This window comes from Zingiber officinale, chromosome 4B, assembly GCF_018446385.1.
Source record: "Zingiber officinale cultivar Zhangliang chromosome 4B, Zo_v1.1, whole genome shotgun sequence".
NCBI classification, from domain to species: domain Eukaryota; kingdom Viridiplantae; phylum Streptophyta; class Magnoliopsida; order Zingiberales; family Zingiberaceae; genus Zingiber; species Zingiber officinale.
In genome coordinates this window covers 3,659,193-3,673,435 of record NC_055993.1, presented here as the reverse complement: position 1 = coordinate 3,673,435, position 14,243 = coordinate 3,659,193, and the positions used below count along the sequence as shown (strand labels likewise).

The 14,243-nt window shown below is 40.0% G+C and overlaps 1 protein-coding gene across 7 annotated transcripts; it reads left to right on the top strand.

Moving 5' to 3' along the window:
- Positions 1 to 7,895: 7,895 nt before the first annotated feature.
- LOC121974460 (U11/U12 small nuclear ribonucleoprotein 65 kDa protein-like) lies at positions 7,896 to 14,152 on the top strand. Of its 7 annotated transcripts, none has more exons than XM_042525526.1 (13): positions 7,896 to 8,198; positions 9,099 to 9,170; positions 9,323 to 9,535; positions 10,391 to 10,472; positions 10,586 to 10,771; positions 10,870 to 11,031; positions 11,113 to 11,283; positions 11,727 to 11,814; positions 11,981 to 12,039; positions 13,303 to 13,368; positions 13,507 to 13,606; positions 13,681 to 13,799; positions 13,924 to 14,152. In XM_042525526.1, the coding sequence occupies exons 1-11, from the start codon at positions 7,975 to 7,977 to the stop codon at positions 13,588 to 13,590; spliced, it is 1,407 nt and encodes a 468-aa protein (XP_042381460.1). In that variant the 5' UTR covers positions 7,896 to 7,974; the 3' UTR covers positions 13,591 to 13,606; positions 13,681 to 13,799; positions 13,924 to 14,152. The 7 variants fall into 7 exon arrangements, with proteins under 7 accessions (XP_042381460.1, XP_042381462.1, XP_042381459.1 ...); XM_042525528.1 differs by having other exon boundaries at positions 13,921 to 14,152; XM_042525525.1 differs by having other exon boundaries at positions 13,891 to 14,152.
- The last annotated feature ends 91 nt before the right edge of the window (positions 14,153 to 14,243 follow it).

Here is a 14,243-nt window from a genome sequence, read left to right as displayed (position 1 = left end):
ACAATGCATGAAATGATAGCGTCAAAGAGTAGGATCATCAGCTGGAGGGTCGTCAGCTGGAGGTGGTGCAAGGGGTTGCTCGGGTGCAGGCTGTCCCTGCCGACATATCTCATCCCGGAGAGAGGCAAATCCGGCAGCTATCTCAGATCGGAGGGATCGGAGGGAGCGATGGCTATCTAGAACAACCTGTCGCGTCTGAATGGACTGAACCTCGAGATGAGCGAGTCTGTCCTCGACGGAAAGTGGTGTTGAAGTCGAAGGCCCGGCTGAAGTGGAAGGCTCGGCGGAGGTGGAAGGTAATGGATCTCCGAAAAATTCCTCGGCTAAGAAGTCAGGCCACTCCTCTCCCTCGTCCGGGACAATGTCGGGAGGTGCATCCTCGACCTCTGGACCAATCGGAGCAACGACGGGCTATGGTCGACCCCTCCAGGCTAGAATCCCCTCATCGGTGATGTGAACACAGGCTAATCTAAGATTGTGCTGCCCAAACTCGTCATATAGGATAAGAGGGATCACTGTCCCTCTGGTCGTGTCTATCCTAAGGGTCGAAAAGATGTATGTCAAAATATGACAGTAGGGCATATGGACTACATGGGATGCGACTGTACTAGATGCATAAATAATGTTCTAGAACATATGTAATACTATGTCTATGTCTAAACGGTGACTCAAGGCATACAAAAGGAATGAATGCCATGGTCGCATCTTCGGGACATCCCGAGATGAGATCGGCAAGATACAGGCTATCAGGTCTCTATACATCACATACTCCTGAACCCTAAGAGAGATTGACTTGAACTCAGTCAAGCCAAGTGGTCTCTCCTCCCCGAAAAAGTACATATAGATGGTATCTAATGTAATATGGGAGTAGAGATTGCCAAATGGCATATCCCTACTAGGGTAGCATAGAAAGGGACATGTAGATGCCCTAAGCTCTAAACTAGTGCGGATGAGTGAGGGGGTAAACTGGATGTCTGTCCCACCAACTCTGGTAGAATAGGTACTATCATCAACCCTCTCGAGGTTGTGATAGAACTGTGCATTATTTGCTTGGGGAAGAAGTAGAGAAAGGAGGCAATGTTTCCTAGCATCCCTTGGAGCTTGGTTGGTGGCTGAAGTTCTTCAACTCAAGGAGTTTGTTGTTGGCTGAAACTTACTTGGAGAAGAAGGAGGCTTGGGTGGATTCTCGTCTCGGTAGATCGTCGCCAGTTATAAGTGAGCATGCTCTCACGCCCAACGACCTTTCCAGGTCGGTGTCCCAGACTCTCGCCTCAGTGCGAGTTATAAGTGAGCATGCTTTCACGCCCAACGACCTTCCAGGTCGGATCCCAGACTCTCGTCTCAGTGCGAGTTATAAGTGAGCTTGCTCTCACGGCTAATGACTGTCTCGGTCAATACTTCCTACTCTAGCCTCAATGTGAAGCCGCAAGGTATACTTTCATGCTCAATAGATCTGCAGTTATACTTTTATCGCCAATAGGAGATGCAAACAGGCGGGTCCATATGAACCACGACTTCCCACCCCTTATGGTAAGAAAAAGGCGTGGTAAGTAAATTATCCTTTCTAAATTATCATTTCTAGCAAATTCTCTTAGGGGCATGTGCATATAGAACATGATAATAGGAGAGACAAGGAAATACAGACTCACGCCCTAATAGGCAGATAATGCAGAAAACAAGGTTTATTTAATAAGAGTTGGGCAACATTTATCAAGGGTTCACACTATTACAAGAACAAGACGCCTGGTTCCTCTTCATTAGATGAGCCTGTGCTTGAGTCAGTTCTTCCTTGATGTGTTGGATGCTGCTTTGCAGATGAGTGATGGTTTCATCCTTGATCCAATTTTCCTCTTGCAGGAGGGTTACAGTATCCTCATGCTTCAGTTTCAGATAGGCAATAAAATGAGTCTGACTCCTCATGTCTGAATGACCCTTATGCTTGAGAGCTACCTCGGTTCAAGTTCTGGATTTAGCCGCCAGCCAGAGTTCTTCCATTTCCCGACGGAGAGAGGACTGAAGATCCCTACTCTGCATCATTTCAAGCAGAGCCTCATCTCTGTGATTTAGCAACTGGGTCAAATGAGTGAGTTGATAGCGTAGAGAAGATACCTCATCTGATTCCATGAATACAGAAGAAGGTAGCCTGAGGAAAGTAAGGGCAGCAGTATACGCGGCCCCTCTTTTAAAGGAGGGGGAATGTGAAGAGCTAACCTCGGAACATGTGAAGATATTTGGGAAATAGTGTAGCATTGATGGGAAAATAACAGGATCGAGGATAGCGGAGTAAACGCGCGGGCAATAAAGACTCACGTAGGAAGGGTGATAAATTCTGAGTGGGATATCGGGAAAAGGGCCAACAGCCAAAGAGACACAACGACAAGGTCAGGTGAGAACGAGACTTGGGTCTAGTCGAAGGAGGTCAGTCAGACTGGAGCCTCCTTCGACTAGACTTGAGGGGGAGACTTGTGATACGGTGCATGATAGTGGGGTTGGACAACGGACGTGGTCGGAAGTCAAGCCCACGGGGCAGTCAGAAGTCAAGCCCACGAGGCAGTCAAAAGTCAAGCTCACGTGGCGGTCAAAAGTCAAGCCTACGTGGTGGTCAAAAGTCCACCCTACGTGGAGGTTAAAAGTTCGGCCTACATGGGGTTCAAAGGGCCAGGTTATAGGATGGTCCTGGTCGGACACAAGTGACATTTCGGAGTTATGCTTACATGTCAAGTAGGAACTCGGAAGGTATGACATACAGGTCAGGACTTATAGACTTGTGACATAGGATACACGGACCAAAGCGTATAGATTGGAATGTGTAAACCAAGGATTACAGGTCAGGACTTATAGACTTGCGGCACAGGATACACGGATTAGGACGTACAGGTTGGGATATACGAATTAGGATGGACAGGATAGGATAGGCGGCTTAAGGTTTGCAGGTCAGGAACTCACAGGATAAGACAGGCAAAACAGGAGACACAGGTCAAGACGGACAGGACAGGAAACACGGATCAGGACGTACAGGTTGGGATATGCAAACTAAGGATTATACGTCAGGACAAGATACAGAACATGGCCGTGCATACAGGACGAGACTTGAGGAACGATAAACGAAGGCCTCAAATAGCAGGGCGGTAGGCGCAAGTCTGGATCTATCGGGATAGATCGAATGACAAATGCAGGGCGAGACATACAGATCTAGATTTGCGGGACAACAAACAAGCCAGGGAATGCACCAAGAAAAGGCAGGTCAGTGCATACAGGTCGAGACTTGAAGGTACGAGGACCCAGTCGAGGGTTAACAGACCAGGGCGAGCTTACACTATACGACAAGCAAGGTAGGGAATCGTAACAATCCGTCAGAGAATAATCACTGCATGTCAGAGAATATGCTAATGGTCTAGGGTTCATCGTCCATCGATTCCTTCTTAAACCTATAGGAATATGCCATGTGTCATTCACCGTTAGACAAATCCTGACACCCGACATTCTCTAACACCCGTCAGACTCCGGAAGTACGCATAGCTATATAAAAAGGGGAGCTTTGTCTCTACGCAGGTACGCTCACTCATGTTTTCACACTTGTCTTTTACTTTTCGTCCTTTCACTGTACTTTTGGGGAAAAAGTATCTGACTTGAGCGTCGGAGGGTCTGACCCGGAGACTTTTTTCCTGGTTCTTAGTCTTTAACGTAGAGACGACTTGTCTAAATGTGCGCAGAACCCTCGCGTCGTCGTCTCCGTCATCACCCCCCGTTATCCGCTCGTGAGAACGCTTCCGGTAGGTGCCAGATCAACCAGGCGCTTCCACGACTTTCCGTCAACACCAACGACAGCACAGTCAGCCTCTGCCCGACTCAGCTTCCGGACGGGATCAAATAATATACAAATACTAATTAATGGCCCTAAGTTTGATGGTAAGAATAGCTAATTCACTCAAAATTTGATTATACACGTGACACTTATCTTTTTTTTTTTTGGTAAATTAACTATAAGAAAGAAAAAAAATGAAGACTATAACAACAACCAAATCTTATTCCACTGGACGAGATATGCTGTAAAGAAAAAAAAAATACATCCTTAGAAAAACAATCCTAGAAGTACCTGACAATAAGAAGATCGAGATGACTTAGGGGGAGAGTGAAAAATCTTCATCTGATCTATATTTGATACTCCAATCTTGGCCATAAAGTCCGCACAAAAATTCTCTTCCCTTAAAGTATGTTCTAACAAAATTGTTCAATCTTTGTGTCAAATATCATACACAATATATAACGGTAAACTTATATATGCATGAGAGGCATCTCCTCTTTAATCAAAGATATAACATTGCTTGAATCTAAATAGCAAACGATGTGTGCAAATCCCAGGGACCAAGATAACGAGAGACCATGTAAAATATCTACTACGAAGGACATTAGAAAAATCGATGCAACCAACAAACCCTTAATCCAAGCACCATGAGAATTGTGAATAACACCTTCAAAACCTACTATACTCGGGTTGCCTTTGTAACTACCATCCACGTTAAGAACCATGTACTCAATGTCAAGAGAATGTCAATGTACCCATTGCTCTCGCATAATATCAGTTCTACTATTCAATTAATAAGCTTGAAGAGTGGTAGCAAAGCTATAACAGTTGATAAAAGAGTGTATACATGGATATATTTTCCTTACTAATACAAAATAATGTTTTGGACCCTCCAAGCTCACCACACACCAACCATGAAAATAAATGTACCAGGACCATGCGAATTATCTCTCAGCCAAGCAACCATATCTTGTTACGGGTTAAAATTATCACGTGACCCACACGTCATCCGAGTTAATATGTGGTGGGATGTTTACCACATGAGGTCGCGGGATCGAAACTCAGGGTAGTCGGGGCGTAAATCCCTGGTCCCTGTGCAACTCACCCCACCTGTCACATGCTAGCTCAGGATGCTGTGATTTATCTCTCTCGTGATGGCCTTAGGTCGGGTGCGGCGGGGGCGCTGGGGGCGAGCGATTTCGCCTTTTGCGATATGTTAAAATTATCACGTCCCCTCAGATGGGTCTAGTGACTAGCGCATGAAGTGTTGTCATAATGAACTCTGGGGTTCGAATCTCGATAAAGCCGAGGTAAATACCTCCTTTATGTGCTAGTCACTATTCCAAAGGTTAGTAGTCGCCCGTGATTTACCTCCTCCGTATTGACATTGGGACAAATTGACAAAAACACTAAGGACAAACGTATTCACTTTTTTGTCAAATGTTAAAATTATCACGGTAAAGATAAGGAGCAATCTATAGATTTTTTGATATTGAGCAGTCTCCTCTGATGCAGAAATTTGAACGTTGGGACAACATCATGGCAAGCTAGCCGAAAAAAAATTTCACTCGGACGCTTTTAGCTAGCTTCCAAATGATCAGCTCCACACCCCTTGGTTTATAAAGGGCATAACATTAAAATATTTTAAAAGTCAAGCATAACCTGCTTTAGTTTAACATATAAGAATCATTAATTAATGTTTTCCTCCCACGATAATACATTAGAACTCGACTTTTAAAATGAACCCACGTGTTATGAGTAACCCCCTTTATCTCTGTGAGTCATAGTGTTGTGTAAAAAGATAATCATGTATCTTTATAATAGTATAATATTATTCATTTTAATCTAGATCCTCATGATTTTACTCGAGCTCTTTTCAAAATATCTTATATCAATAAAGATATCATGCATTATTTTAACCCCATGATCTTTATCAAATATTTCTAATGTGAGACTTTGATTGAACCTTAACAATTCTTCCCTCACGAATGACTTATGGTTTGGGCCTCCCCGCGAGTATTTGGTTACTCTGACCTGCTTTGGGTCTCCCCGCAAGCATCCGTACCCGGTCATCTTGACCTACAGTCGGTCTCCCCATGAGCATTCGGTCACCTTGACCTGCTTCAAGCCTCCCTGCGAGTAGGGATGAGCAGTCAATCCGCCAAACCGACCAACCCGCTTATACCGACTCGAACCGAACCGAAAAAAATGATCCGCCGGATATAGGGCCGGATGTAGGGTCCTAATATTGCATTATCTGATCTAGTAGGGCCGGATAGTTTTTTATCCCAATAACCGAACCAACCCGATCCGATCACCCTTACTTGTAGCAACTAATGTTGATAAGCTGTTACACGTTGTAGCAACTATTGCCGATAAGCTGCTACACGTTATAATAGTTATTTCCAATTAACTGCTATAACGTGTAATGAGTGATGTCTATTATCATTTTAATTTTTTTTATTTTTTTATTATATTTATATTTATATTTTATATTTCATTGGATATAGGGTCGGATATCCAAATAACTGACAACCCGTCGGATATCTGAAACATAAGAACCGCCGGATATAGGGCCGGATGTAGGTCCCGATTTTGCATTATCTGATCTAGTAGGGCCGGATAGTTTTTTACCCTAATAACCGAACCAACCCGATCCGTGATCACCCCTACCTGCGAGCATCCGGTCACCTTGACCTATTCACCTCCCATCGAACATCTGGTCACCCCCTGACCTGCTTCAGGGCCTTTCTCACAAGTATTCGGTCATCCTGATCTGCTCCGGGTCTCCCCACGAGTATCCGGTCATCCTGCCCTGCTTCGGGGCCTTTCCCTCAAGCATCCGATCATCCTGACCTGTTTCGGGCCTCCTTGTAAGTAGCTGAATTCAGTTAATCTTGACCTGCTTCGGGTCTATCCGTGAGCATCCGGTCACCCTGATCTACTTCGAGTCTCGCCACGAATATTCAGTCACTCTGACTTGCTCCGGACCTCCTAGCAAGTATCTGATCACCCTGACCTACTCCGGGCCCACCCTCAACTTCGTTCAAAGCCCCCACATGACATCTGGTCTGGACCATGACTCTGATACCAATTGTTGTGCAAAAGGATATCTAAATATCTCCACAATAATATGATATTATTCACTTTAGCTTTAGACCCTTATGACTTTATTTTTGGGTTCTCCCTAAAAGACCTCATACTAATGAAGATATTATGTATCCTTTTAATCCTATAATTTTTATTAAATCTTTTTAATATAAAACTTTAATTGAAGTCCAATAATAGGAGTCATCATTTTATCCAAATCTCAGCCATCATTAGACTGTTCATAACCTTGAGATTAACATCCTGGATATCAACATATGACACCAAATCATACGATGGTTCAAGCGGTATCTACAGATAGTACTAGAAGAGAGTCATCTACTCGTACTGAGGGTAGATAATTTAATCCACTAAAAAAAAATAGATCGGAGATGAATCATTTATAATTATAATTGAATTATAATTATAATCCGTTCATAATTAATTATGATTCTTCTATGAATTTATCATCTCTAATTTATAATTTGAGTCAAGATAGATGATCAAATGCCACTCGGAGACCGCCCACAATGGGCAAGTGGCTAGCAGCCTAGCCCCGAGCAAGAGCCGTCTCCAATGACTTTTGTCTACTCGTCTCGATCCAAATTATAATATAAAAATAATCATAATTAATCATAATTATGATAGAATCATGACTATTATCTAACCATAATTATAAATCATCTATCCCTAACCTATGTTTCCTTATGGATAAAGCATCTAACCTCTTATTTCAATAGACCTATTATATTCCTCTCTATGAACAAATTTGACTTTTAAAAAAAGATACATTCGTTACCATAGCGCCCCATAGCCTTGATCACGGAAACCATTATAGACGTATTTACTAATTAATATTAATATGTGTAATTTCTGCCTTATATAATTGGTATATATTTTTTTATACATTTGAATTTAAAGTCGCATTATACTAAATAGTTTGTTTTGTTAATTTGGGCCGATCTGTATAAGATCGGCTCCATCAAATGAGGTCTATCTCCAGACACCACCCGTTGACGTCACCTTCAACCCTCTTTTCCTGCGCCTCTCCGTGTAGCCGAGCAGAGGCGAAGGAATACCTAATGTCGATCTTCTTCCCTCCTGCTCCGATGCCTACGATACCGGAGACAGCACCACCGCCGCCGCCTTCAAACTTAGTGCCTGAATCCGAGGAGTCATCTTCCGGCGCTGAAGCAGCGGCGACGCTCCTGGTTCGACATCTGCCGGAAGGAATGCCTCACGACCTACTATCTCGTCTGTTCTCTCACTATGGTGCCTCCAGTGTCCGGCCCTGCGCCGGTGGAAGGTCTGCTACGTGTCGCTCTGTTTGTTTCTTCTCTTTGATCTGCTTACTCCATTGCTTTGATGCCCATGGCGTGCGTGTTGTTCTTGACGCTTGTCAACTATCTATGATGGTCTGAAATAGTGTCGTCTCAGTACAGGAGGGTCTTTTTGTCTATTCTAGGGAACAACAGTGAACTATGCACAAGAAAGTTTCTCCGTGTGGATTTTGCACTTGTTCTGCTAACCTCTTGATAAATTTTGTTTGAAAAGGTCTTCGATTGTGGATTGTTTAGTTTGTTGAACACCGGGAGCATAGTTGCAGGCCAAGTAGTTTAGGTCGCGGGCTTAGTGAATAAGTATATTCGGAGCAACGCATGACATAGTGTTAGCGTCCATGATATTATCTATTTGCTCTGAAGATAGCAATACTGATCAAGTAGGGAGTTTAATGGTCTAGCTAATATATATTACAGTAGATGTCAGCAGAGGGGTCTCATGTTGTCTCATTATATATATCTTGCATGCAGTGGGACTTGGTTAATAATAACTACCTCATAATCTTTTTAACACTGAACAAGGATTTCTGGAGTGAAAATGAGAGTATCTGTTCCTGAAATACATTACTTTTCCGAATGAGGAATAACAAAAAAAAATAGTTAAGGGAATAAATGAGTCAATTTATATATATATATATATATATATATATATATATATTACATGAATGCTAGTAGGCATGTTTTCCTTCTAAAACTGAACTATTTTCATCAGTTGGGCTAGTTTGGATGAGCTGATGACTAAAGTTAAAGAATACAAGTCCTATTAACTGTGCTAAAACTCTTCTTTTGTTTGTTATGATATTCGATTCTCTTTGCTTTAGCACTATTTTACTTTCTAGTCAATGAACACTTTCTCTTTACTCTAGACTAAGGAATTGTGCCTTTGTGGATTTCAAGGATGAAGTTCTAGCCACTCAAGCACAAACTCAGTTGAACAGGTAGATGATTTAACTAATTTTTAACTGATGATACTAGTTCATGTCAAAATGATACCTTTTACAATTTGTGCCCTGCTTTCCACTGTAGTTTATGCGATCAAACTCAAGATTGTCATGGTCTCTTATTATTATTTTTTTGGAGGATTATTTAGGTTGAGATTTCTGGGAAAAGTCTTAAAAGTAGAGAGAGCCAGCAAGCCCAATTTGAAGTCTGCAGATCAGAAAAGTGATTCTCAATCAAAGAAGGATTCCACTGCAAATTCATCACATCTCAAGGAATCTTTTACAAACCAAAAGAACTTGACGACTGGTGAACCCATTGCTCCAAGGCTGGGTGTGGACTATCCTTTTCCACCACATCTCGAGTATGTTGTCCATGACAATGATTTCTCAATTATTCTCTTATTTATTAGTTGATCAATGTGTTTTTTTTTGGGAGGGGGGTTTGACAATTCAAAATTTAGTAGTTATCTTTTTTTATTAGGAATTCTAAGACTTGATGAAGAATGTGGGAGCGTAAATTATAAGCTTGGGAGGGTGAAATTATAAGTACTTACCTGATTAGACATATATAGAGAACTAGTGTGGACCATGTCCATGTTCATTGACAGCTTGCACATCCTATTCTTATCAGTTATGTAATAATATTAAAGATGTATTCTGGCTATGCATTATATTTGCTGACTGAAATATAGGTTGAATTTTCCTTGAACAGTCACTTTGTTTTCCCATGAGTTTTCTTTTCTGGGCTTGTGCTAAGAGGCCCAAGATAGTTTCAGGCTTCCAGCAACAGTCAATAAATCCAGTCCTGCTACTTTCTTGATAAGAGTATATTCGGATTACAATTTATTTTTTTATCATTATTGCAAATGATAGATATATTTGAATCCAGTAACTTACCTTATACTTCCACGTAATTACTAAAGCCATCAGTCAGAAAGCGAGTTCTCCTTTCTTTAAACATCATGGTAATACATAACTACCACCCATTGGTTACCTGTTGATTTGAGGCATGGTTGTCTGTGACGATATTTCTTCTTAAAAAGTATTTCTATATTATAGAATCACCTCTCTGTCATTGATGGATACTAGTTTAGTAATTTAAAATAAAATTAACAAGAATCTGGAAGCTAGACTAATTCTTCTGCAATTCAATTTTCTTTTAATAGATTATATGTTCTCATCAAACTATACTACTGAACTGTAAACTTCTTTTATAGGTATGCATATCCTCCTCCTGATGGAAATATATTGACCAACATTGTGAATGCACTAATTGCTGTCCCTCGATTTTATACACAGGTTGAATTGGTTTCAGCACTGTTATTTTCCACGTCATCTGTTCTATCAAAGTTAACATAGAATGGTAGACTCTTGGAATTACTGTAATGTGTAACAACATAATGTCTTTCCAGGTTTTGCATTTAATGAACAAAATGAATATTCCAGCACCATTTCGCATGGCATTGCCAACTCCACCATTACCACCCCCAATACCTGCTGCTCCACCTCCATCACCTCCTCGGCCTCCTACTACAACAGCAATGAAGTCAAATTTGAATGATTTATCCAGTGAAGAGTCTGAGATGGAATCATCAGAAGTACTTATTTACTTATAGTTCTTCCTTGATTGTAGTATTAAAATTCAACTTGTTCAAAGACTAGCTTTTTTATCCTAACTAGAAATTAACCTTTGCAGGAAGATGCTGAGAGTAGTCATCGTCAAAAGCGTAGGAGGCAAGAAGCAATTGTTGGTCCTGCAGTTGATAGAGGTGTAGCACATGAAGATGTTGGATTGAAACCTGTTTCCTTGGTTCCAAAAGAAATTCCAGTTATTAGAAAGAAAAATCCTGTATTGCAGGTTCTCATTTTCTTCACAAGCTTAATATTCTTATATGTGTTTGCACTTTGCTGGACATGATGCACCTTATTTTGATATTAGATTAAAGTTGCTCCTAAACCAGTTCTCAAGGAAACTATGGAAAAAGATATGTGTGTAAAAGAACCAGCTTTAGATAATGAGCATTTTGAGCATTCACTTATCGCTACACCACAAGAAATTGAAAGTGGAAAATTGCCTCCCGAGGAAATCCTGTCTCTTCCCATGTTCAAGGTATCATTCCTCTTTGTTTTTTGTATACAGGCTTCTTGCATCAAATTTACTAACTTTTGAAAAGGAAAAAAAATATGAATGCATGTAAGTCTATTTTGAATCTTGATGATACTGCATTTATCTGTTTACTTCATCCTTGTCCACAGTTTATTGCATATTTCCCTTGGATACAAAGAACTTGTTTTGTATTTGATTTCTTGTCCTTTTTACTTTATGCTTACTATATCTCTTAAAAACAGTATTTTGAATCTTTATGCTTAATATGTGAATTCTTTTTGGATTACTATGTTCTTCCTCTTTTTCTTTATTCCATTTCTTTAAAACTGAAGTTCACATTGGCAAATCATTTAATGGTAGTTTGGATCAGTGTATCTTATCATTATGTCCAGGCCAATATTCATGCATACTTGGTTTGATGGAATAAAAACACTTCAACCTTGCAGAATTATTCTCCTGGAGACCCTGCAAGTGTCTTGTACATTAAAAACTTGGCAAAAGATGTGGTTGTTGATGACTTCTACTTCATATTTGGTAAGTTCTCTAGAAATCAAAATGAGTTAAATATTGGGAGAGATTTCTCTTTTCTTTTGAAGTCTGATAACTGTAACTCTGTAAGTACACATACAGATTTAACTAGCTGCTCACTTTTCGTTGTGAATCCTTGTTTACTGTGCTTGTATGGGCAATCACATATCAGGGTCACTTTTTGGAAGCATTGAAGCTGCTAGAGTTGGACTCACTATTAAGTTGATGCAGGTGAGATATGTTGATTATCATGCATACTTCTTTTGATGAGAAAGTAAATTTGGATATTTTCTTTGCTGATTTCAACTGCTGTATGACTACTTTATTTTATTTTATTTTATTTTATTGTGTTTTGTGTATTTCTTATTCATGTAGATCTTGTTGATTCATTGACTGATGATAGTAGTGTTCTAACGAAACCAACCACATAATGTGGTAAGAATGTGCATAGAATGGACCCTTTCCTATCACATTTGTGCTTTTTGAGAAAGGCAGTCAAGCCAATCACTTAATATCAAAGTAGGTCTTATGACCTTGGATATAGTTCCATATAGGCATCCTAAATAGTTGGGACTAACATGCCCTCCTAATGATAGTATTCCCTTCAAATTGTGGTAATTGCCAATGTCAATATTGACACGTTAGAGTGTTAAGAATATAAATGTAACAATGATTCCTTTCCTAACAGCTCAAACTAAATGATGGTTGGTGTTCGCAACAAACAAGGTGATACTTCATCTTGTGGTCTAAAAAATGATGGCCCTGTTTGAATTTAGTGTCCAGTACGTATTATTCTTGTTTTTTAGTTAATTTGATCCAACTACTTGCCACATATGCCAACTTGTATGCCATCCAATTTCCCAAATATCATTTATGTTTCTGTGTGAGATGTTAATGGGTTCTAAAAATCTATTTAGAATTAGTAAATCAAGGTATAGTTTTAGGTGCTAATTGTTGGAGCAGAAACTCCCTTGTTGTTAAGCCTGGCACTATATCCTCATTAAGGGGCCTTTTAATATATTGATAGCCTTCATTAATCTCATCTCACTTGTATGGCTGCATAATTTGCTTGAGCTGTTAATTGTTTGTTATCTCAAACTTCAAGGAGCTGAATACGTGGTTACGTTTACATTCGGACTTGTATGAATGCTGAAATAAAACTATAGCATCAAATCTATCAATTTGGATTTATCGTTTGGAATAGTTGAGGTATCAAAACATTTTGTTGTTTTCTCAGTGTTGCTTCAGTGTCGGTGGCGTATTCATATTTACTGACAACCTTTCTTAATCTCATGCCACTTGTTTGGCTATATAACCAGGTTGAGCATATAATTATTTGACATCTTACATGAATATACTTTGATGCTTTAGCATATGCACCTAACATAATTGCTGCAATAAAATTGTATTCGATTTGGTATCTGTTGTGTCTTTACATTAATACATCGTTATAACGTCAATCTTTTTTTGTTCCTCATGTTAATTGTACATCAGGAAGGCCGCATGAGGGGTCAAGCATTCGTGACATTTCCATCTGTAGATCTTGCTCAGCATGCACTGGTGTGTGTTGAACAATAGCCTGACGTATCTGCCTCTTCTCATAGTGTTCCTCCTGGATTTACATCTTCTGTGGATACTCCCTGGGGTTTCTTCTTTTATGTAAGATTTTGATTGTTAATTTATTTTACCTTTGTGCAGAATCTAGTCAATGGATACGTCTTCAAAGGGAAGCCAATCATTATTCAATTTGGCCGTAACTCCGGTGCCGCTAAAGCAAACTGAGTCATGTTTTGTTATTGTAAGTGCAAGTGTATATATTGGATCGTCTCTTACTCACAACTCATTTTTAAATTCCTTGGATCCTTCTTTCAGAGGATAGAGTTTCATTTTACATGGTTGGACGTTTCACTAAAGTCAGGTACTCTGGAAGACCGAAATGAAAATCTCTACTGCGTCGCCGTCGCAATGTATAGTTGGACGACAGTTTTGAGGTTGGCTATATGATAATGCCCTTAGCTGGTTTATGTGAATATCATTTTTTTTTTTTATCTCTATTTCATTCCTTAAGCTTCCCACTAGCAGGTATTTTAACAACAGAGTTGTCTCAACTAGCAGGCATCTTAATCTGTGGAAGCCACAGAAGTAACAACTAGACTGCAGTGCAGTCTAAACAACTCAAACCACTTGCAGTCCGAAGAATGCAGTGTTCAGCACCGACATCAGGATGGAAAACATCACTAGCTATTCTATTATACATGAACCTTCCATTCTTGCATCAACTTCGTGTGGGACAATGTATCTTTTACTCAAAACCTTATAGAGGATTGAATTTGCTATTTAGAAAGGCCTTTTCATTTTCTACTATACAATATCATCTAACTTTAGCGCTGAGATGATTTACTGAAACATAGTTTTAATTTCAATAAATTTATGGT